At 49.1% G+C, this 24,710-nt stretch overlaps 2 protein-coding genes across 5 annotated transcripts in view; one reads left to right on the top strand and one right to left on the bottom strand.

The window, feature by feature from the left end:
* The window catches only part of SKP2 (S-phase kinase associated protein 2), a 52,623-nt gene extending 34,744 nt beyond the window's left edge, over positions 1-17,879 (bottom strand). For 2 of the 3 annotated variants that reach the window (XM_081089410.1, XM_081089409.1), the window contains exons 1-6: positions 17,660-17,825; positions 16,907-17,181; positions 5,283-5,394; positions 2,795-2,938; positions 1,957-2,091; positions 53-151 (exon numbers count right to left, since the gene is read on the bottom strand). In XM_081089410.1, the coding sequence (XP_080945536.1) occupies positions 53-151; positions 1,957-2,091; positions 2,795-2,938; positions 5,283-5,394; positions 16,907-17,181; positions 17,660-17,667 (773 nt within the window). In that variant the 5' untranslated portion in view covers positions 17,668-17,825. Of the gene's footprint in view, positions 1-52; positions 152-1,956; positions 2,092-2,794; positions 2,939-5,282; positions 5,395-16,906; positions 17,182-17,659 lie in introns of all 3 variants that reach the window. The other variant, XM_081089411.1, reaches the window with a different exon arrangement.
* A 124-nt stretch (positions 17,880-18,003) lies between these two features.
* The window catches only part of LMBRD2 (LMBR1 domain containing 2), a 43,160-nt gene continuing 36,453 nt past the window's right edge, over positions 18,004-24,710 (top strand). For both annotated transcript variants that reach the window (XM_081089406.1, XM_081089405.1), the window contains exon 1: positions 18,004-18,215. The gene's annotated coding sequence lies outside the window, so the exon portion shown is untranslated. The remainder of the gene's footprint in view (positions 18,216-24,710) is intronic.

Raw genomic sequence — 24,710 nt, 5'->3', positions numbered from 1 at the left:
CCATTTCGGTGTGAAACCACAGCTCTGTAATCAGGTCCCAGGTCTCGCCTACCTGGAACAGCTACTCAGCAAAGTCTTCAGGGCGGATTCGGAGAAGCCGGAACACCCAGAAAGGTTAAGTCGCACTAAATTTGAGTTCTGAGCGAGGTTACTGGGAAAAGAGAAAAACGTCAGAAGATCACCAATAAAAGACGCTCTTATTCCGTCAAGCACTCCGAGGAAAGCAGGCTCGCGAGGCGGGTAAGCGCCGACAGGCCTGGAGTCGGAGAGCTTAAATTCACGTCTCACAGAGATGGGACCTGGGCGGCGAACACCCGGTGCAACCCGCAGGCAATGTATCTAGAATCGTACACCTCAAACCTATCAACCTGACTAACCAGTCACCCCAGTACATTTAACTTTAAAAACTAAAATAAAAATTTATGAAAATTAAAATGTGAAGAGAAAGAAATTCAGGCCTCCCTACGTGTCTGACACAGGATGCGCTCTGCCTCCGTTACTCCTCTGTGAAACGGAGGTGTCAGCACCCGCTTGGTCGGGCTGTTGAAGTTAAATAATAAATACAAGGTAATAAGGGGCTTCGCATAAATACACAAGAAACATTCGTCACTGTACTTTTAAGGTAAGTTTTTAAAAAAGCCAAAGAATAAACACATTTCCATTTCACCTATAATTGGAATTAAGGTGCAGGCAAACGCCTACTTAAACAGTTACTGGGTTCTCGTCAATTAAATATCTCTCACATTTGCCCTCTCCCCTACATTCCCAAATGCCTCATGTCTGGGGTCATCATTGCCAGGTTCAAATGTCGGTTCTGCCACCTACAACTGTGTGGCTTTGGACAAGTTGTTCAGCCTGTGCCTCAGTTTCCACATCTGTAAAACGGGAACACTAAGAACTTATTTTATGGGATTGCTGAGAGAACTGAATGAGAAGACCTACAAAGACCTTGGGATCTGGCATGTAGTAAGCGCTCACTAAATGTTAGCGCTATTACTGTTCCATTTTTACAGCAGGTTTCATAAGTTCTCACCTGAATGAACACAGCGAAGTCAATATAAAACTAGTCTCGTTTCTTCCATGTCTGACTGACCCTCTGAGGTGGGCAGCAAGTTGATTTTCTAAGTTTCAACTCTGCCAAGTTCGTTCATTCTCAGAAGCCCGCCGGTCACCACACTCCCCTTTTACAGTTTACGGCATCCAGACTTCTGCTAGCAGCACGGCAGGGCCCTTTCAGATCGGACCCCTTTTGTCCGTGTCCGTGAGTTCGTTCTTTTTTTTTGTTTTCTTTTTCGTTCAATCCCCCACCTCCCCAACACCCACTCCCGACCGGAGCTGTCTTCCAGGCCTCTTATCTATGAGTCTGACTCTATTTTGCTTGTTAGTTCTGTTTGTCCATTAGATTCTACGTATGAGTGAAGAGGGTCTATGGGGGATAAAAAGTGATGAAAAAAATAAAATAAAATGAGTGGGGAAAAAAGAAGTCTGATCCCTGATGAGCCTCACCTCCCACCACTCAGGTCACCGAGCCTGATGCTCCCGTGAGAGCCAAGGCAGCTGGACCTGCTTCCTTCGCCCTGTCGTGTGCAGGCGTCTTTAATACTCAGCTTACGAGTCACTTCCTGCAAGAAGGCGGCCCTCCCTACACCTAATTGGGTCTCGCTGTGAACAAACGCGCTGCACTGTAATTATCTGCCTCTCCCAGGCAGAGGCAGGGGCCCGGCCCACATTCATCCGTGCCTCCCCAGGGCCCAGCCCGAGGCCTGGCATCCAGTCGGCGTGCACACTCTGGCTGCCTGGGTGAGCCCTGGGATGTTTTCTCAGGAGCCGAAACCCTGCGCTGGGTATCCCCGCAGTCCCTGCGGCTGTGGACAGCAGGGCACCCCAGTTACACGCAGGAAACAGAATTCACACCTAAAACCAGTGGCCGTGGGGACAGGCTCTGCTGCCACTCACTTGACAATGGGATCCGAGAGCTGAAGGCCTTCCAGGCTGAGGTTCTGCAGCTTGGAGCACAGGGACAGGATGCCCTGCAGGGTGGACACCTCGAAGACCGAGTTGGACAGGTCCATGTGCTGCACGCGGAAAGGGCTGGACGCGGGAGAGAGAGAGAGAAAGACAGAGAGAGAGAGAGAGAGAGAGAGAGAGAGAGAGAGGGGGGCTCTGCAAGGCGGCTCAGGTCCACCCAGCCCACACCGCCCTGCCCACGCCCCAGTGAGCGCCCCATCCCAAGCTGGACGCTACGTGCACGTTTCAAGGATTCGCTATGGTTTCTGCCATACGACAAATTGCTCCCAGCGAAGTCCCATCCTCCTTCATTTTAAGATTCAAGAGGATTTTTGTCAGGTCCAGCTGTCGCTGCCCATATAGCCCCTCTTAGAAATGAATGTGTGAGCATGCGCTGGGTGTGGGTGACAAGGATGTGATGTCGATGATGGCTTCTGGCGACGAGGGGGTGGAGGGCAGTGGCATTGACTCCCATAGGGAGAGCAAGTTGTAAAGGGGGCTGAGCATCATGGGGGACAGGCTGATACTGAGGTGCGTGGAGGGAAGTAAGGGGGCTGAGCATCATGGGGGACAGGCTGATACTGAGGTGCATGGAGGGAAGTAATGGGGCTGAGCATCATGGGGGACAGGCTGATACTGAGGTGTGTGGAGGGAATTCCTGTGTGGACATTTCTAGGGCACTGGGAATGGGAGCTTGCTGGAAGGGGAGGACTGAGCAGATGGGGATTTGAGGGTTTCCACCTCAAGATTTAGACACAGTCTCTCCACGGGATTTTTCTTTTTTTACCTGAAATGTTCAACTAACGGTTGGTCCACAAAGGATCGCGGGCAGCAGAAGGCCATCACCCCTCGGGACAGCAGCCGGCCAATCACGTCCGGGTGCAGGTTTTTGCCGGTGAGGTCCAGGGTCTGCCACAGGGACTCGTCGAACCTGGGAGAGAGGGGGCTCGATCGGTAAGTTGGGGCACTGGATCCTGCAGGCTCCCAATACCGATGCTAACGAGGAGGACGCCGCCAATACATCGCCTGGAAGCCACTTACGAAGAAACCTTTGTTTTTAAGCTGACGGTACATTAGCCATGACATTCTAAAGGCACTATTGAACTTGGTCACATCATGGATCAGCTTCCCTGTTCCTCTTTCTACAGACTTCCAATGTAGGTGGCTCAGTGCTGTCATGAGCAATGCAAGGACCTGGGCCCGGAGAACAGAACTCCAGCCTTCGAGTCCACTTGATAACTTTAAAAACGGCTGCTCAGATTGCTTAGTTGACTACTGACGAGGTGAGTAGGTTCCAATGGCCACAGTAACCTCACTTGCCATTTCTGTTACCCAGAAACAGGTGACCACACTGTCAATACACTAAAGGCAGGAAAGTTAGCACTGCTCTATCACGTGATTATGACTCTGACGTCTACTAGAAAAAAGAATGTTTAGTTTAGCTGTTTTATAAAACCTTTTAAGCTTATATACACGTACACACACACATGCATAGAAATATATGTAGATACTAGAGGCTCGGTGCTCCCACTCATCCCGGCCCTACTGGTCCTGATCCTGGACCCAGTCCGGATGGGGGAGGGGCGTGCAGGGGGAGTGCCCATGGGAGAGGCTTGTGCCAGCCATGAGCCCAACATCTGGCACCTGTTGGTCAGCTGAGCAGTGCTCCAGCTGTGGGAGTGCACTGACCACCAGGGGGCAGCTCCTGCATTGAGTGTCTGCCCCCTGGTGGTCAGTGCACCTCACAGCTACCAGTCAAATGGTTGAATGGTTGACCAGTCACTTAGACTTATAGATAGATAGATAGATAGATAGATAGATAGATAGATAGATATGAAACAATGTGAAAGAAAAGGGAAAATATTAGATTTTGGATAGTCTTTCTAATGCAAGAAGGAGGTACCAATACTGAACACAATAAGGGAACTTTAACAACCACAGAGTCATTCAATTTAACAAGAAAGCAAACACAAGGTCATACGCATGAGCACACATTTTTAAAGCCTACAAGAGCCCTGACCAGTTTGGCTCAGTGGATAGAGCATCGGCCTGCAGACTAAAGGGTCCCAGGTTGGATTCTGGTCAAGGGCACATGCCGGGTTGCAGGCTTGATCCCCAGTGAGGGGTGTGCAGGAGGCAGCCGATCAATGATTCTCTCTTTGTTGATGTTTTTTTCTCTCTCTCCCCCTTTCCCTTTCCCTTCCTCTCTGAAATAAAAATATATTAAAAAAATAATAAAAGCCTACAAAATTTTATTTTTTAACACTGCCTGAAATAAGCAGACCACTGGCGAGAGCTGTGGAATAATTCTGCATAAAGAAACTGTCCATGTGTTATCTGACCTGTTACTAAGAAGGCAGGACTGCTGTGCCAGGCACATAAGTGCTTAATAAATGTCTGTTATTACTTTTGCAACAACTGAGATGAAGAGTAACAGATTCTGTATGAGGTCAGCTGGCAGAAAAAGACAATGAAAATGGGGTCCGTGAGGTGGGGGGGGGGGATGAGTGAGACTAAATACAAGGTGTCTTATCCGAGCACACCCCGAGTGGAGAGGGAGGGGCTCCTGCGGTCACAGTGAGAGTCCTTGACGCTGGAAGGAGACACGGCTGGCCAGGGGCGGGTGGGGATGAGAAGGGGTGAAGGTGGAAAAAGGTTCACATTGATAAACACAGCCTCTCTCGCCGCTCCTGGCCTGTGGCTGCCTCCCAGCTCACCACGACTCTCCGTGCCCAGCTCACTGTCCACACCGGAACGGTGTCATCCCCAGAACCAACAAAACCCCAACCCCCGTGGGTTGTCCCGTGCTGCACACGCGAGCCAGGCACTGCCCGCGGCATCTGTGTGCGTTTCCCCTCCTAACTGGCCTGTCCCAGAGGCGCCATTCTTCCCACTCAAAGCGACGCAGACCTTCCTCCGGTCACCCAGGGTCTCAGTGGCCGGGCCGGCTCACACCCGACCCAATACCAGGGCCCCATGTCCTCTGGCCCCTGACTCACCGCCCGGCTCTCCGGGGTGAGGGGCGGCTGTGCCTCACCTGGGACTCCCCTCCCCGGATCCTGGGCAGGGGGTCTCATTAACGGGGGAGTTTTCACCTCCAGGGACCCCTCCCTTTCGCGGGGAAATGAGACACCAAGTACTCACAGAAACACGGAGGTACTCAGTTTGCTGTGTGCTGCTATATTCTTCTCGGTTGTTCCTTTCAACAGACCCCATGAATGAATAACCCTCCTCTCCCCTCGCCCCCATGGGCCAAAGGGGCGAACAATACTTACGCCAGGTGGTACCACCTCTTACAGACGCAGGACACGTGCAGGAGCTCCGGGAGGCACAGGCAGGAGAAGATGCCTAAGAGCAGCTCGTCGGGAAGCGAGTCCCAGGAAACACCTTGGAGGAAAAAAATGTGTTTTCCCATCACCATTCTTTTAACCGCCAGTTAGACAGACATGAGCAGAGCAAGGATGATGGGGCAGGCACAGAAGCTCATCAGGCTACTGAATATTCTGTTAGGATCTTTCCCTGGGACCTCCCCTAAAATCTCCACCGTTAAACCCCTAGGACAGAGGACCCCGTGTGCCCCCCGCCCCCCACTCTCCCCGGGCAGGTTACTATTAGCTTCCTCACTCCCAAGCTCCACGGGCCCTTCTTTTGCCTCCGTAACTCGTTTCCCAAGCCCATGTCTTCTAGGAATCACTTCTCCCACTGCTGCGCTTTACCAAGTAAATGTGCTCTTACAGCTTGGGTCTTGCTCTGAATTCTTTCCCAGCCAGAACCCAAGTACTGAGGTTGCTGAACCCAGGTTCGGTCTGACCCGCCGGTCAGACACCTGGTGCCATTCCTGCAGCCGCCTACAACATACTGACGTTTTTCTTACCCATCAAGGACACACAACATTCAGCTTGAAACAGGAATTTAATTATCCACTCAGTTGTTTTTCTGTTCACTCACAGTGTAGGCCCCGTGAAGCAAGCACCATATTTTCTTGGCAAAGAAAAGGGGAAACGAAGAATACTTTTCCCGACACACTCTCTTCCGCACCCGCAGGCCAATCTCCGGCAAAGATTCAGAGCCAGCCCACAGCCCTCCCAGGTGTCATCCAGGGGCTAAGGAATCCTGGCCATCTAGTCCAGGGATGGCGAACCTTTGACACGCGTGTCAGAGGTGACACGCAAACTCATTTTTTTGGTTGATTTTTCTTTGTTAAATGGCACTTAAATACATAAAATAAATACCAAAAATATAAGTCTTTGTTTTACTATGGTTGCAAAGATGAAAAAATTTCTATGTGACACAGCACCAGAATTAAGTTAGGGTTTTTCAAAATGCTGACACACCGAGTTCCAAAGGTTTGCCATCACTGATCTGGTCACTGAGGATTCAGGGGAGCAAGTAGTTGAGGAGACGGAGAAGCTAGGACGGCAGGAATCGGGACAGGATGGGGGTGGGGGGAGTTAGGGGGGTGGGCAGAGAAAATAGAACCAGGAACCCACTTAGGCAGAATTGCTAAGGAAACCCAGCTGGGTAAGGCTTACAATGTATGGACTGTTGCTAAGACACCCAGCCTGCAGATAACCAATCACATGGCAGTAAGGCGTAGCAACCAATCCCAAGGATGTTGCTGAGGCAGAATTCTTTGAAAGGACCAATCAGGAGCTAGCATGGCTGCAGCCACCCCCTGGATTAAAAAGCCGGCTACCTCTGTCTCTTCCTGCGGCCCTAGGCTCCTGGCTGCTGCAGCGGGGATGCTCCCTGAGCCGGGCCACGTGGGACTCTGCACATGGACTAACAGACTTCCCCGAACCACACCCGACTGCAACATGGGGCAGAAGCTCTGGCCACTCGCCTGCTTTTGGAACCATTTCTGTCAATACATGTCGCTTCCACTAAAAAACTGTTTTTAACAGAGACTTCATCCTTCGAGTTTATGAGACAACGAACTTGGATTCAAACCAGCCCACATGTTGGTTTCATGGTGACCTTATTTACAAGGCAAATGCACTCTCCCCCTATTCTCCCAGGCTTCCAATTTACCTAGACGTGCAACATCAAGGGTGTCCTCATCCATTAGTCAACAAGTAGGCAGCGGCCAGGGGTCATTTTAGGTGCCGGGGAGAGAGCAGTAAACAAGGCAGACAAAATGTTTGCACACGTGTGGGAAGAAATGGATACTCACAGACACAGAACAAGTAGTGAATGACATGCTATGTGAAAACTGACGAGTGCTACGCAGAGAAGTCAAGCAGGGTGAAGGAGAGGATGGGGAGCAGGGGGTGGGTGTTCGAAGTCTGACCACAGTGCTCGGGGAAGGCCTTACAGGGATGGCCATCACTGAGCAGAGGCTTGAACAAAGTGAGGGAGCCAGCCCTATGGGTGTCTGGGGTGTGCTCTGGGTGCAAGGAACAGCATCTCTGCTTTGGGGAACAGCAAGGAACACAGTGTAAAAAACTGCAGGGGGGGGGGGGGGAGGAAAAGATGAGGCCATGCAGGGCTTTCTATGTCATGATGAGGCCCTCAGCTCTGGCTCCGAATGTGCTGAGCAGCCACTAGAGCAGCGGTTCTCAACCTGTGGGTCGCGACCCCTTTGGCGGTGGAACGACCCTTTCACGGGGTCGCCTAAGACCATCCTGCCTATCAGATATTTACATGACGATGCATCACAGTAGCAACATGACAGTTACGAAGTAGCAATGAAAATAATTTTATGGTTGGGTCACAGCGTGAGGAACTGTATTTAAAGGGCAGGAAGGTTGAGAACCACTGCACTGGAGGGTTCTGAGCACAGGAGTGAAATCTTGATCTCATGTACTTTTTAAAAAAAAATCACGCTAGCTGCTGAGTTCCGGAAAAACGAGGGTGAAAAAGGTAGATGCAGGAACACCCCTTTGCTTAGTCTCCTAACAAGCAGCAAACTCTGACACAGGAATGCACAGACCAGGGCAATGTGACGATGGCCAAGGAGACAAGTGTGCACCAGAGAGATACTGAGAGTTGTCAGACTCCCTCCATAACTGGCCTTCCCAGCCTCTCCCTGCCTCCCACTGCTCCCCACCAATTCTAGAGCCATCCTCTTCTGTGACCCCGCTGGACTGGGCCTGGTGGTGTGGGCGTGTCCAAGAGGGTGTTTCAGGATGAGATTGACACCCAACCCAGAGAAAAGCAGAGTGCCCTCCCTCTGCGGGCAGGTCTCACCAATCCAGGGCCTGATTGGAAGAGGCTAATTAAGGGAGCGTGGCACCCGCCCGCCTGCAGACCCTGGGCTGGAACCCACACCCTGGGCTGGCCCTGTTCTCAGGCCTCAGGAATGCAGGCTGGGACATTCCAGCCTCCACCATTCCTAACTGTGTGAGCCGATTCCTTGTGCAATCTCCACTGGTCTCCTACTTGCCCGGTGTCTCCGTCTAACATACAGCCCCTCTTGTCCTCCCCCAGTTAAAGGTGCCAGTATTGCACGGACAGCATACTGATGGCACCAGGCTCTGCGAGGCCCGAGGGAGTAGGTGACACACAGGGCGGGCGGCATTCCTGGGCAATCTTCTCGATCTTTCTCAAACAAGCATGCCTTCCCTCGGTTAGAGCCCTGCAACGGCGCCCCCAAATGTTTAGCCTAAAGTCTGTACTGATTAGCAGGAAGTTCAAAGCGTTCCAGTTAGGGCCAACATGTTCCTCTGTTCACTACCTAGAAGCCAGCATGCTCACTGTCTGTGGTCACTATCGGAGCACACTCAGAGCACTTTGTGGTTTTCAGGATGAGTCATTTGTGCTCCCTCTCAGTGGGCCTGTATACGTTGTGTCCCCCGCACCCCACTATTATTTTAAAATCCAGTCGCTATTAAAGCCCCCACGCCTATGGAAAACCTCCAGGACAGCACCACCAGCAGGCCACTCTTCCAACTGATTACTTACTTTCTCACCTGCCTGGTCCCTCGCTAGACCGCAAGTTCCTGAGAACAAGAACTATTTAAAAAAAAAAAAATCTTTGTATTTCCAAGAACTAGCACCATGTCTGAAACATTCCTCCATTCATATGCTTATTAACCATGCACCATATATGTTGGGGTCTGTTCTAGGGATAAAAAGATGAGCAAGGAATGCCTGCTCAGAGTCTGAGATGCAGACAAGGGAGAGATTTCAATGAAGCACCATGACAGGCTGCAATGGGGGGTCCAGGGTGCTGTGCTGTGCAGTGGGGGGGGAGGGGGGGCGTGGTCAGGGAAGCCTCCGGAAGAAGAATGAGGCGGCGGTGTGCAGTCGCTCAGTTAATGCCTGCGCCTCTCTCTACAGGACAAAATGAAAGGCTCTGAATCCTCGGGGTAGGGGGGGTGAAGGCAGGTCATCAGCGCTGACCCGACCTATACCCGCAGAGGCAGCTAGAGGTCACCCTGAGGCTCCTCACGGTGGCGCCACTGTCACAAAGTTCCCTCAAGGTCAGAGTGCACAGAGGTCAAAGGTTCTCCAACCAGGCTCCTGCTCGGCTCCCCTGACAGGAAAAGAAGTTGATGGACAGGTTCTCCTGAAGGTTTTCTCCCATTAATGCTGAACTCCCCCGACCTCTGGTATCTGGAGATCAGATCCTAGCATTTGATTTGGCAGGAAAATGACATACTTAGTTCTTCCAAATCTAAGGCTGAGATTTGACTATGATCTGCAAAGGCTATCCTGGCCACAGGTGCTTACCCCCCACCCCTCACCGACCCCCAGCCCCCGACTGGATGGAGGAAGCTCTGCCCAGAATCCAGCTTCGCGGCCGCCAACTCCGTGAGCTTGGGCGGGTTACTTCCTCCCTCGGGGCTGTTTCCTCATCTGCAGGAGCGGAGAGAGAGGATCTGGCCAAGTGGATCGCTGTGACGATTACTTGTGTGATATTTGGGGAAAGGTGGAGCAGTGAGTCTACCCGCCCCTTTCTCTTTCGTGTCTCCGTTCCTGTCCTTTCCCCATGGACTCTGCACCTTTTCTTCTTGGGGCTGCTTCTTTCCAAGCTGCCTAGAACTCCCTCTAGAGCCGTGGTTCTCAACCCTCCTAACGCCGCGACCCTTTAATACAGTTCCTCATGTGGTGGTGACCCCCAATTTCATTGTGACACATTGAACATAATTAAAGCATCGTGATTAATTACAAAAACAATATGTAATTATATATGTGTTTTCTGATGGTCTTAGGCGACCCCTGTGAAAGGGTCGTTCGACCCCCAAACCACCCTCTCTCTAAGGCCTGGAGGTTCAGATTCAAGGAGTTTATTTGGGAAGTGGTCTCGGGAAGCCCTGGAAGGAGTGGTGAGCGCTGCGGAAGGGAGGGAGGCCAGCTCTGGGCATGCTCACGAGGGGGTTACTGCTATGGGCAACCGGGTTCCCGTGGGCTGGGGACTGCAGGAAGCACCCAGAGGTGTCCCAGCCGAGGGCCTGGCTGCTGCCGCTGCCTCTGCCGGCTGCCGGCAGTCACTGTTCGGGGGCTTCTAGGAGGGATGCTAACTCACAGCACATCTGCGTGCAAGCGAAGGCGCTGGGGACGGGGAGCTTCCCGGGGCTGTGGGTGGGGCACTGAAGATGGAGGAAGAGGGGAGAGGAAAATGAGAGGCTTGCTGAGCAGTACAGGGCAGGAGACGTGAACAGACTGGGTGCTTCCTGTTTGACTGGGAAGACATAAGGAATCAGGAACGATGTGCAGACAGGTAACTACAATGCCAGGAGGAAAACTTGGCATAGCAATGCATGCAGGGGTCGGCAGAGGGCAGCAAAGCCAGGCCAGGGAGCCACACACGCAAGGGAAGCCTAGCGTTAAAGGGCTTTGCATCGCAACTTCCTTCCTCACCCCCAGCTCGCAAGCATCCCTCAGATCCTGACTTAAATGCCCTTCCTTCCTTCATAGCCCCCTGCCCAGACGTGCAGGCCCAGCGCCTCGCACACTTACAAGCACTTGCTCAATCTTCGCTAGGTGCATTATGCCTTTCACTCTCCCCTCGTGAAAACTGCGAATGAGCTGAATCAAAAACCATATTCTCGGGTAGGGATTAATAACGAAAACAAACAAACAAAACTGCCATTTACTGAAAGCCTAAAAAGTCTCAGGTAGTTAGGAAAGCAACCGAATCTTTGCAGCACTCCCATGTACTAAGTCGTATTAGCCCATTTTACAGATGAGGAAACCTGTCGTGGCCAAAGAGCCTCACCAAGGCGACAGCCAAAGCTCAAATGTGGCTCTGCTCTGTCTGTTCCCAACCCCACGCCCCAAAGGAGAGGCTTAGAGCCCGAGAGGTGGCCGCTGGAGGGCTGGCCAGGTGGCAGAGGGAACTGCCTGCTGGCGTTTGGGGGAGGGGGAATGAGGCTGAAGACACATCAGGACACAAAGGAAATGACCTGTCAGAACATGAGTGGCCTCTGAGCTGGGGAAAGGGCTTCAGGTGAGGTAGCTATGATAAAAGGAACCCGGGCACAGAACCAGCGGGGGGCACAGTGGGAATTCAAACTCAGGTCTGGCTCCAACTCACGCCTCTTTCTACCCTAGGACACTCTATGATTCCATACTCTCCTTCTTCTGAGTACTAGATGGTCTACAAGTTAAGGAGATAATTAAATCTGAATTTATATAGAGGAAAAAAAAGACATCAACCAGGGCTGGGAGGGAGAAGTGGAGAGGGAGTAAGTCAATGATGCCGAGAGCTGTTGTCAAGGACGTAGAACAATGATGCCGAGAGCTGTCAAGGACATGCTGCCAGATGGAAGGAGCAATGGCCGAGAAAACACGCCAGAGCCAAGTCCCCAGGACCCCACTCCGTTGACCACAGGGTGACAGAGATTCTAGGGCCCCTGGGCGGGGGTGTCGCAGCCTGAAGTTGGCTGCTGCCCAAGCAGAGGGGGCGGAAGCCTGTCTCCGTGTGGCTGCTCCGGTGCTGGGATCCGGCCTGGGGTGTGCAGAATGTAACCTGACTTGCCACATTTAATTCTCAAAGCAGCGGCCATCTGTTTCCTGGATTCCTGACTGCACTGCTGCCTGGCCTGTGTGCCCCGAGCGGATGAGAAAGTCCAGAGCAGGTCCTTCCCCCAGGGCCCCTTCTAAACCGCCCAGGGCTGCACAGTCAGGGAAACAATTACTCAGCCCAAGGCCTCTGGTCTTCAACTCCCTGACAGCGGTGGCCAGGCTCACCACCCTGCCCACCATCCCCGGCAGGCACCACCATTTCCACTCGGTCCTGAGGTGCAAGCCCAGCCGTCCACTGCGCTGACCTCATCACTGCGCCTGAGGAACAGCTAATCTATGCATTAGATCTTTGCAGGATACGTGACTCCTCCGACTCGACATATTTCTTTCTGGGAGCATCACCTATACTCCCATTCAACGTCACACACCAAAGTCATCTTACCCATCAATGAGACCTTGACTCTTAGAACTGCCCCTCTTAGATAAATGATACTTGAAGGGTAGGCAGGCCCTGCTGCTCACACCTGCTATTTTTTGTGTATTTTTTTTTTTTAAGAGTGGGGGCTCAATGCATGTTTGTCTTTGCTAGATTGTGTTAAGTGGTAACAACCCAGGCTTCCTTTCTGGGAAGAGACAATTGATTCCACCATCTGAGATAAGTGTTCCTTCCTCTTCCACAAATTGCACAAATTGCAAAGAGAAAACACTGGATCAAATAGCTCTTCTTTTTTTTTTTTTTTTTTTGGCTAGGTAGGCAAAACTGAAAAAAAGCAAAACCAAACCAGAGGTCTTCAATGATCCCCTCCACCCTGCAACCCTAGATTTCTGAGAGACATGCTCACCCCCAGAGTGTGGTAAGAGCAATGGGCAAGCCATGGAAATTGGGATTTGGAGAATCAGGTATATAGCAGGGGTGGGCAAACTTTTTGACTCGAGGGCCACAATGGGTTCTTAAACTGGACCAGAGGGCCGGAACAAAAGCATGGATGGAGTGTGTGTGAACTAATATAAATTCAAAGTAAACATCATTACATAAAAGGGTACGGTCTTTTTTTTTTTTTAGTTTTATTCATTTCAAACGGGCCGGATCCGGCCCGCGGGCCAGTTTGCCCACGGCTGGTATATAGGCTGAATGAGAGCCGGGTCTTTTACCTGTTATGTCCACTGCTGTATTCCTCATCTCTAGAACGGTGCTCAATAAATCTTTGCTGAATGAATGAATGAATGGAAGCTACAGAGTAAAGAAAGTGCCTGGAAGGGTCCTCTACAGACTCCAACAGAGCTGTTTTGAGAGCTGCAGGCTGAGATTCATTGGTGAGTCATGAAGTCAGTCTAGTTAGACCTGCACTGTTTTTTTGCTTTTAAATATATTTTTATTGATTTTAGAGAGAGAAGAAGGGAGAGACAGTAGGAGAGAAACCTCAATCAGCTGAGCTTGTAACCCGGACATGTGCCCTGACCAGGAACCGAACCAGCAACCTTTTGGTTCACAGGACGACACCCAACCAACTGAGCCTCCCTGGCAGGGCTGACCAGCACTGTTTTTGAAAAATGGAATGGAACTGAATAGGAAATCCCTGAGTAAGGGGGAATATTTCAGGTACACACCCAAGATTGCAATGTAAAATATATTTCTTATTGGTTAAAATAAAAAAAAAAAATTGGAGGAACTATGTGTGCCTGGGGCTATTAAAGCAGATTCCCAGCTTCAAGGCAGGACTTCTTGGATCAGCATCTCAGGAATTTTGCACTTTGAACAAGGTTCCTTGGGGATATCAGCATTCTCTAAACTTTGGAGTCTCCAGTCTGAGAAACCAGTGTGGGGTCTGGAATTTCAAGCAGTTTAATCGCCATGGGAGAGCGGATCAACAAATTAGTTCAACCGTGTTTTCATGCATCCTGTTTGGAGGGAGGCGGGGGAAGTGGGGAAGAAAAGATCCGGACAGGCATTTAATGCCCACAGAGAAAATGCAGTTGTCCTCTTTCTGCCCATTAATGACCTCACTGCTGGCCATTTCCTCCTAATTTCCTTCCACACACTCAAGCCAAGGGCCAATCAGAGCTGTCCTGGGACGGGCTGGTCACATAGTTTTTATCTTCTGAAGTAGACAGATAAAGAGGTCTTAGTTGCCAGATGGGAGCCTGGCTTGGGGCCTGCAGAGAGACTGCTGAGAGCAGAACCAAGAAAAACCCACAGTCCAGGGCTACTGGCATCAGATCTCTGTGGAAAGCAGGTGTGGCCTGCTGTACCCTAATCCTGGCAGAGCTGTTAGCCACCTGTCCTGACAACTGCACACAGAACTCCCGGGAATGACGATTCGGTGCGCGGGAGGCCCAGGCTCCGGGAGGCCCGCTGGGACCTTCCACACCAGCTGCCCCTCAACCCCCATCAGTGACTTCACCGCTCCACGCCGCCCCACACCAACGAACCAGTCTGCACTGCGTGCAGTCCCAACAGTACAATGGACCCGACTGCTTCCCTCCCCGCCTCGCTTCTCACTTCAGACCTATATATCTGAGGTCACGTGAACAATCAAGTCCTCCTCTGGCCTACACATCGGTGGCTGGCTTTCGCCTCTCGCTGTGAGCTCCTCTTCTTGTGTATTGTCTGTGCTCCTCAACTGGACTTGCAGTTGCCTAGCAGACAGCAACCGCCCCTTCATCCTGTCCAGTTCCCAGAGTGCCTCACTTAGAAACAAGAAGTCTTTTAGCCCTAGCTGGTGTGGCTTAGTGGATGGAGCGTCGGCCTGTGGACTGGAGGGTCCCAGATTCGATTCCGGTCAAGGGCTCATGCTTGGGTTGCGGGCTCGATCCCCAGTAGGGGGAGTGCAGGAGGCAGCCGATCAATGATTCTCTCTCATCATTGATGTTTTTCTCTCTCTCTCTCTCTATCTCTCTCTCTCTCCCCCTCCTCTCTGAAATCAATCATATATATATATATGAAACAAGAAGTCTTTTTACTATACATCTGTGTGCGTGTGTGTGAACGTGGAAGGACACAGCAATCACACTCCATGTTAAAAGCTCCCGGTGCTGGACAAATTGGTCCACATCCTCTCATTGGGCACCGAGGGTCTTTACCACGTTTGGGTGGTCAAGCACCAAATTGCTAGTGCGGCACGCCACACACTCGGTGCAGCAGCGCCGCTAAACTCTGAAGGGAAAGAACCCTACCCGGACAGGGTCAGACCAACCGCTTCAGGGACAAAAGAAAAAGTGAAGCCGCCTCCCAGGTGGATGTGGCCAAATGAACTGGGTTCCTTACTAGCGCTACGTGCAGGCAGCATGCTAAGAGCTAAGAGCGTCACGGCACTGTTCCGTTTAATCTTCACAGCGACCTATGAGGTGGGTATTATTTCTCCATTTCACAACGAAACGAAGGCCTAGAGGGCCCGAATAACTTCCCAAGGCTGAGAACAGCAAGGCAGACTGAAACCCAGATTTGCCTGACTTCACCATAACCCTGTACTGCCTTTCTAATCCAACTCCTACTGTAGATTCCCATAATCTGAAGATTCTCTTTCCTAAAGGATCAAAAACCAAAAAAACACACAACACAGATTATTTTTAAAAGCAAAACAAGCCAGCAAACAAGCCAGCGCCTCTAGCCTGCTATTCCTCTACTTTCTCCTTGGCTCATCCCGCACTTAGAATATGGCTTTCTTGTTGTTCCTTCAACAAACATGACACGCTTCTGCCCCAGGGTCTTTGGGCTGGCTGCTTCCTCTGCTTAGGGCTGTCTCCTCCAAGATATCTGCATGGCACATGCCCTTCCCTCCTTTATGCCTTTGCTTAAGGCTCACTGTCCAAGTGAGGCTTTCCATCAATACCCTGTTGAAAATTGTCATCCATCTCCCTACCTCAGGATTTCCAATCCCTCTTGGCTTGTTCAAAGTTTCTTTGTTTTTTTTCAGCCACAGCCCTTATTACTAACACACTACATACCATATTTATTATGTTCATTGTGTCTTTTCTCCAGAACAGATGCTCCATGAGCATAGGAATATTTACGTTTTGTTCATTGCTGTTTCCCCAGAAGAATGAATGCCAAGTCACAGTATGTGCTCAGCAAACACTGCTGCATTAATGTCTCAAATGGTCTACTAGCAAGGAAAAACGGATAACCCCAGGTCAGTGCACTATGGATTTGAGTACTCTTGCGGTTCTGATCCGCTCTGGGAGGCACTCAATCAATCGCCTGCTTAAGAAAGGGAGTGGAAAGCTATTAAGAGGGTAGTTCTACATTTCAGTCAGCCCAGTTTAGCTCTGGGGATGGATCTGGGGAGGAAAAGGCTGGAATAATGAGTCTATTCCAATATTCAGTTAAGAGAAGATGAGAGCTTGAGAAATACTTAGAAGACCGGAAGGGAAGATTCAGTCATTGGCTGGATGCTGGGGGATGGCGGGAATGGGACTGGCCTTCGGTCTTTGGGCTGCGTGACCGAACAGGTAATGCGTAATGGAGACAGACCACAAGACAAAAAGCCCGTTGGGGAGTGGACCTGGTTAAGTCTCCGCCACTTAGTTGAACATCCACTTTAGCAAGCCTTTGACAAATTACTAATGTGATTATGGCGAAGAGCTCAACCAGGGGCACAAGGAAGCAGAATAAAATAAAAGAGAGTCCAACAAGAAGATCATCGCCTTTGTTCCCATTTATCAGTGGCACCGAGCTGGCCTTCAAGCAGGCAGATCACTTTCTAGGGAAAAAGGTAGGGATGTCTTCTCATGGGTTAAAATTTCACATAGGTTAAAAATCAATTGAGCACTATGATATATATATATATATATATATATATATATATATATATACCTGCCAAGATTCCTATACACTTCACTGACAATGAGTTATTTTCTTTGGAAAATAACTTCAGAATTAGGTGTTTTCTAAAAGGGCCCCATCCTAAAGATCCCAGAACAAAGGTTTACCAGCAAAATAGTTCACCTCAGCCCTCCCATGACTGACACTTTTACCCTCATACCTTACCTGGAAAGTTCTCTCGATTTAGCTTGGGTCTGCGGATGATCACAAAGTCCTTGTCATTCCCTTTACTCTTCAGCCGTTTTCTTGGGGAGCCCTGAGGGTGGCCCAGGTTGGAGAGCAGTTCCTGGGGGATGTTCTCACTGTCCACCCGCTCCTTCTCCAGGGCGGAGACCCCCATGCCGGACAGCAGCTCCGAAGTCTTGCTAGAATCCCATCCCCAAGTGAAGCTGGTGGTGGCCACGTTGCTCGACTGGTCAGGAATCTCCTGGAGGTGTTTCCTGCAAACATGCACAATAGCCCCTTCCCTTTGAGAACACACCCATAAGTAATTGGCAGAGGCCTAAAGGAAACTGCAAGTTATGCAATGTAGTCATGCAGCTAACAGGACTGCATTTTTTACATGCCGGCGGCGAGTTCCCAAGAATGAAAGAGAAGAAAAAAACGGAGCAAATCAAAAAGGCTTTCTGATTTACGATTCTGGTCATGCAAAAGGCCTCAAGGATTTCTTCAAGTGAAGGGAAACCATACAGCCATTCAAAGCAAGAGCAGGAAAGCCCAATACAGAAAGACAAATAAAACCACACACTGACCACCGCACTAAAGCATCCATCCATCCACCCACGCTTTTTCCCCAAAAGGGGCTGAGAACCCGTTCCCATTGCAGCATTAGCAACAATTTCAGAAAGTAGCAAGACTCGTGGCCTAAATGAATTAAGAAGGTCCATTCAAGTCTGCCCCTCTTTGTAATCGCTTTACCGGTGCATGGCGTCCACGGATTCCGGGATTTAAAATATGTGCACTAATTGCAGACTTGCCCGCCTCCCGGATTCCCGCTTAGGAGCGCAGCGGGCCGAAGCGGGAGGCTCCTGCCGCCTGGAGCGAGACCCGCCAACTCTATCAACGTTCCATCCCCTCCGCGCGCGCGGGGCGCTCCAGCTGCATCTCAGCGGCCGCCGTCTGCGGCCCCGCTGCCTGCTGGGAGTTGTAGTTCCTGCCCCGCCTCGTAGTCCGGCGAGCTCGCTACCACTTCCTTTCCTCGCAGCTCGGCCAGCCTCGAGGTACCCACAAACCCCCGCGGCTGCGAGGCGGGCCCGCCCCCCGGGGAGGCGGGGAGGGAGGCGGAAGCGGGCGGCGCTCCGGCTGACTCGGACATGTCAGCCGCCGCTTGAAGGGGACCGGGCTTCCCTTTCCCAGGAGCCCGCAGGCCTTCTGGTGACCGTCGCCGCCGTCACCGGGAGCGCGGGTCCCCGACGCTGGACGGCGGAGGCGGGGTGTCCCGGTCCTTCCAGACGCTGCCTGGCGAGATCGGACGGTGAGCCCGTGGGGAAGAGCGTGAAGCCCGTGGGGGGGTGGGGGGTGGGGGGGTGGGGGGGTGGGGGGGGGCGGGTTTGGGGGCCGAGCACCGGCGGAGATAGAGGGGCCCGCGGCCGCAGCCCCGAGGGGAGGCGGGGGCCAGCTCGCCCGCCAGGTGGGAGGCTGCGGGCACGGGCGTCGCACCTGCTCTGCCCCCGCCCGGCAGCTGCGGCCCTTGGGGACCGGGTCTGTGGACAGATCCCGTCCTCGCTGGGGAAACAGGCGCTACGCCCGCCTGCCAGGCTCCGAGCGAGGGGCCGACCGGATAGAGCGCAGCTGGAAGGACGGGCGGTGGTTCCGGTGGAGGGGAGCGGGAGACCACTGCCGGGTCCCCTCCCGGTGCAGCCGTGACCAGGCTCGTCCGCGCAGCCCGGGACGGGTAAGGTGGCTGTGCCACGCCAGGGCCCCCCGCAGAGCCGTTCGGTGGCGTTGGCTCTACCCGCTGCCTCTGGTTGCATCGCCGCCCGGAAGGGAGCTGCTCTCAGCCGCGGTCCCCGAGAAGAGCGTGGAGGCGCTGAGAGCGGGGAGCGTGCCCTGCTCCCGGTTGCATGACCGGGCGAAATCCGCTGTGCGAGCGCCTCTGCCACCGGGACCCGGGAGACGAGCGGGGAGAGGGGGAGTGCGTTGCGGCCCTGATGGACACGGAGGGCATCCATTCAGTTGGCCAGCCAGCAGGCCAGCGTCATCGCCGAAATCACATGTGTGAGCCGCACGACACAGTGATTCACCTGGTGCTGGCGCTCAGCCTCCCGGCCCAGGTACGCGTTTGATGCAGGTTTGTCGCCGAGCTTGACAGAGACATGCATTCCCGAGCCTTTAGTTTGTTCCTGAAAGTAGGAGCCATCGGTGCAAACAGGGGATCTGTTCACACAGTGATTTGGATCGAAAACTAGGCTAAGAATAGCCAGGCCGCTTGTTCAGCATTCATTAAATTATGGTTTATATGGAAAATATTTTTTAAATGAAGTATTCTGGATTGTTTTTTACACAAACTTACCTTTATGCTACTTTGGCTAAGGGGAAAGCAGTTGGCTTAGCTTGAAGCCTACATCCTTTCCCTTAAAAATTGCAAGTCATTAGAGAAAACATTTTTTTTTAACAAAAAATGATAGCCTCCTTCAGTAAAGGAGACGAGATGGAACTTAGAAGCTAAAGATGAACAAGACGGAACTTATAAGCTAAAGGTGGAGAAAGGATAAGCAAGAAAACACTTTAAAACGCCATGATGAGAATTAAGCAATGTTTTGACATATAAAGTAATTGGGAGAGGCCATTTTAGATACCGCCCTTATAGCTAGAGAGGTGTAGCAGATGGGATGATCCTAAATTGGAAGACGAGAAATAGGCTTGTGCTGTAAGTGCCTGAGAGCGAGGGAGCATTTCCAGTTCTCAGAGAACTTGAAAGGTCTGAATTGGTGGACATGAGATCCCACATAGGACTTCAGAGAGAGGCCGTCAACTTCGAAAATCAGTCTTCAAATTCTAGAGTAGATATTTCACTAGTATTTTGCCCTGGTAACAGAAATACTTTAGCTTGCTAAAAATGGGAATACTTTTTTTCCTCTGCATTCCTTCTAATCATGGCTATTCTCTATATATGTTAAATAAAAGTTTAAATTGGTACACGTGATTCTATTTCGTAGAAGGAATTGTATCCATTGAAGACTTGAGATTACTACCTAGGCACAGATTGATGTCTGCTGGTTTCAAGATCTGCATTGTGATTGCAACTGCTGTGGATTATTTTATTGTCCTGATTAATTTTATTCCTCTAATCTTATTTTTTTTATTGATTTCTGAGAGGAAGGGAGAGGTGGAGAGAGATAGAAACATCAATGATAAGAGAATCATCAATTGGCTGCCTCCTGCATACCCCGCACTGGGGATGGAGCCCACAACCCGGGCATGTGCCCCTTGACCAGAGTCAAACCCAGGACCCTTCAATCCGCAAGCCGACGCTCCATCCACTGAGCCAAACCAGCCAGGGCTATTCCTCTAATCTTTTTTTTTTTTTTTAATTTTATTGATTTCAAAGAGGAAGGAAGAAGGAGAGAGAGATAGAAACATCCATGATGAGAGAGAATCATGGATTGGCTGCCTCCTGCAAGTCGACTAGTAGGGATCGAGCCCACAACCCGGGCATGTGCCCTTGACCGGAATCAAACCTGGGACCCCTCAGTTCGCAGGCCGAAGCTCCATCCACTGAGCCAAACCGGCTAGAGCTATTCCTCTAATCTTACTCAACACACCCGTTGTCCCACTTCAGTGAGACAGCTACACCATCTTTCCACAACTAGAATTACTAGATCGGTATCTAGGACAAATGAATTATAATTTTCTCTCATATCTAAAAATGACGTAGAGTGAGTAACTTCTGGCCCTCTGTGGAAGCTTCCGATAGAATACAAAGTGACTTTGTAAATTGGTAATGTGTTTATCAGACAAAGAGGGAAGAACATAGTTACAAGATCAGTGCACAGGAGGGGCCAACAAGGACTGGAAATTACACTTGACTCTAAGGCAGCGGTTCTCAACTTGTGGGTTACGACCCCTTTGGGGTTCGAACCACCCTTTCACAGGGGTCGCCTAAGACCATCGGAAAACACATATATAATTACATATTGTTTTTGTGATTAATCACTATGCTTTAATTATGTTCAATTTGTAACAATGAAAATACATCCTGCATATCAGATATTTACATGACGATTCATAACAGTAGCAAAATTACAGTTATGAAATAGCAACGAAAATAATTTTATGGTTGGGGGTCACCACAACATGAGGAACTGTATTAAAGGGTCGCGGCATGAGGAAGGTTGAGAACCGCTGCTCTAAGGTGTACCTGTATTTAGTATTTAGTAGTGTATTGGTGTTCTTGAACATCAAATATGAAAAAAGATTCTATTGAAATAGAAGACCGGTGTGCTTTTTTCCTTAGCTCCATCACAGCATGAGGTAAATCTTAAGATTCTTTTAGTGTTTTTTTTTTTAATGTTCTTTAGCTTAGAGGAAACAAAAGATTAAGAAGGGTTCTTTCCCGATTTAGTTTGTTCTGTTTTCTACTTTTCCCATGTAGATTAGAGTCATGTCATCCTTAGGTAATGGCAGCATTACCTGCGAGGTGGAAAGGCTTAGTTGAATTCTATATTAAACGTGGCTTTCTTAGCATCTACTTTGATATATCTAAGGGAGTAACTCATAGGGAATGCCTGTAATTGGTTCACTATGAAAACTGAGCAAAATGAATTATTTAAACAGTTTAAGTTGCATTCAGAAGATACGTCTGCACTGGAGAAGAGAATGTGTAGTACCCTAATTGTGAGCGAGGCTCCGTAGTCAGGATGCCTGGGTTTGAATCCCAGCGCTGACCTCTGCCATTTTTCTTCTTTATTAGACAAGGCTACTGACATCCTTTCTTACTGAGCCATGAGGTTTCATTCAATTGTCCAAACACACTACATGTTAACTCCTCCTTTTTTTAAAAAAAATATTTTGTTATTAGGGAGGATTCTAAGGCTCATTCTTTAATTATCAAAGTAAGTCCTCCGATCTCTTTACTTAAGTCTCTAAGAATCCATTACAGTTCCTTTGTTTTCCTCTTACCTGCTCACAATGTTGCTGCCTCCTCAGGCCTTTCGAAGGTGAAGCAGTTTTTATGTGTCCATCCACCTTCAGATGGCTTGCACACTTTGGAATTCAATTCACCTGGTTGGTTTGCCAACTCAGTTACGACTCTTTCACATTTTAAAGTGGGAGTGACATTCTCTTATATTCTATTTGTATTCTAAGCTGAATTCTCCCCATACCTGGGATCTTTAAACATGAGAATAATGTTTACCTTTGGAAATGAAAACTTTGGTTGGGGGTAGAGAATTGTTCACTTGCATTCCTTGCACTTCTGGTTCTAGTTCCTTTTCATTATTAGGATCTTGAGGTGGCTCCTACTTAGTTCACATAGCTGAGTAGAGATACATATTTAAGGTTACGCAGTCCGATTCTGATGAATCCTTGGGTTCTAGTTGGAAAGTTTTCATTCAGTTTTAGGATCTTAGATTTTGATAAAAGTTTTGTGTTCAGTTGCTACCAATCCTCCCTTCCTCAATCTCTCCTTCCTTCCTTCCTTCCTTCCTTCCTTCCTTCCTTCCTTCCTTCCTTCCTTCCTTTCCTTATCTCTCTTTTTAAAAAATATTTGGAATGCTTCAAATTTTAAAATTGTCTTAACCTCTAAATGTTTCACTTAAAGTGTATTTAGCCTGGAAAATCATCACCAACCATAAAGTACTTAGGGAACAGTACTCCAAGTCAGTAACATTAACATGCTAATTATGAAAGGCATTTGAAAGAAATATTGTACATAGTATCTTGGTTGGTAAAAGACCTATTTGGATTTTAAATGTTGAAGACTTTCAGGACTGGTATTTTGAAAGGTAGACTGTGCATACATATCAGGAACTTAAATTTGATTGAATGAATGAATTAGCATTTTGAGTTTGAGTAAAATCTACTTTTGCTGCTGTGGTGTTAATGCCATCCAATGACAGCTTTAAGTCTCTTTTTTTAAATTTCTAATCAGATGGGACTGAATTTGGATTTGCCTTCAAATTTGAGCATTTTCTTTTATTTTTGTCATTTTTATTATATTCATTAATATTAGAAGGACCAATTTTGTGGTCAGAGGCATATTTCGTCTTTTGCCTTTGAGTTTATTTTTGCACCTGTGTACAGTTCAGCAAATGATCCGTTTTGATCTACTCTATTTTGCGCATATTCACAGAAGAATGGCATTATCTTCCTATGTGACATTGGTATACAGTGCACCTGCTCGACATGGCTCTGAGAGGCGTTCTGTCACTGTCCACAGGGTCCCACCAAGGGGTGTTTGGGCTACCTTGCAGACCTACTGACATACTCCCAGTTTGTCACGTGAGGCAAGGGGAGCAATTTCTTGAGTGAAGATCAGTTTTTATTTGAAAGGAATGAGGATGGGCCCAGGCTGTGATAACCACAGCGAATGTGAAGCAAAAAAGCATAGTTTTTTTGTGTGAGAGAGAAAGCACATAGGGTCAAGCTTATGCTTTGAGACCTTTGAGGCAGCTAGTTAGGTTCTAGAAGCACTTGATATGAAGGAGGTGGAGATTAGTAACACGAATATATTGAAGACCTAATCTGTGTCTGGAACTCCTACTTGGTGTTTTACTTTTATATCTCATTTGATCTTCATAGCAACTCTTGTGAGATGATTATCCTCATTTGACAGTTTCTTTTCTTTTTTCCTTTTAATTCTCACCTGGGAATATGTTTTTATTGATTTGAGAGAGAGAGAGAGAAACATCGGTCAGTTGCCTCCTGTATGCATCCGACCAGGGATTGAACCGGCAACCTAGGTATGTGCCCTGACCGGAAATCGAACCTGAAACCTTTTGGTGTAGAGCATGATGCTCCAACCAACTGAGCCACCTGGTCACGGTTAACAGTTTCATTTGCATAAAGTTACAGTTATTATTAGAGTTGGTTTACCATGGTATAATAAAACATTTGTATTTTAAAGTAGTTGTAATTTTAGGCACGTAATAGTGCTGCAGCAAAATTTTTTATTTTCTAGTTGCCATATGTTTTATCTTCATGTTACTATATCGATTTTTAAGTTATTTTGAAATGTTAAAATAATACATATTCATGATGTAAAATTAAAAACCCGTAAGAAAGCACAAAGAATACAGTAGAAGTCATCTCTTTACTACTTTGTGACAACTACTGTTAGCATTTTGATGTATATTTGTCCATGCATATATGTGTGTTTCTGGTATATATTCTCCCTCAGATCCCACCCAGGTCCCTTTTGACATCTCTGCAGTGTCTCTCTGAGCCTCCTTTTCTTCTAGGCTGTGGGATCTGGTGGGCTCCTTCAGTCACTGTCCGCAGTGGAGCGGTTCTGGTAGGCAGTCCTTGATCCAGGCACAGACCTCTGCTCCCATCAGTCATGCCAAGTTAGCAGGGTTAATGATTTATGAAACCCTTCCTGTTTTTCTCAAAAAGGCAATGGACCACGATGAGGCTAATGGATATTTTTAAGACTTCCTGGACTATTTAGTACAAACACTTAAATTGTTTCTATGTTTTAATTTCTATTAATTAAAAAGATATTTTTATTGATGTAGAGACGAAGGGAGAGGGGATCAAGCCAGACATGTGCCTTGACTGGGAATTGAACCCTGACCTCCTGGTTCACAGGTCGATGCTGAACCATTGAGCCACACTGGCAGGGCTATGTTTTCACTGCTGTAGAAAGTAACATTGTATATACATTTTTGTTCCCATTTGGTTTTTCTTTAAGTTATTCGAAGAGGAATTGCTAGAATGAAGGGTATATATCTTTTTTAAGGTCTTTGATACATATTGACAAATTGCTGCCCTTCCTGGCAATGAGGGTTTATTTTTTAATAAGCCAAAC

Source organism: Myotis nattereri (genome assembly GCF_964212035.1).
Source record: "Myotis nattereri genome assembly, chromosome: 4".
Taxonomy (NCBI): Eukaryota; Metazoa; Chordata; class Mammalia; order Chiroptera; family Vespertilionidae; genus Myotis; species Myotis nattereri.
This window is presented reverse-complemented; position numbering and strand designations above follow the sequence as displayed.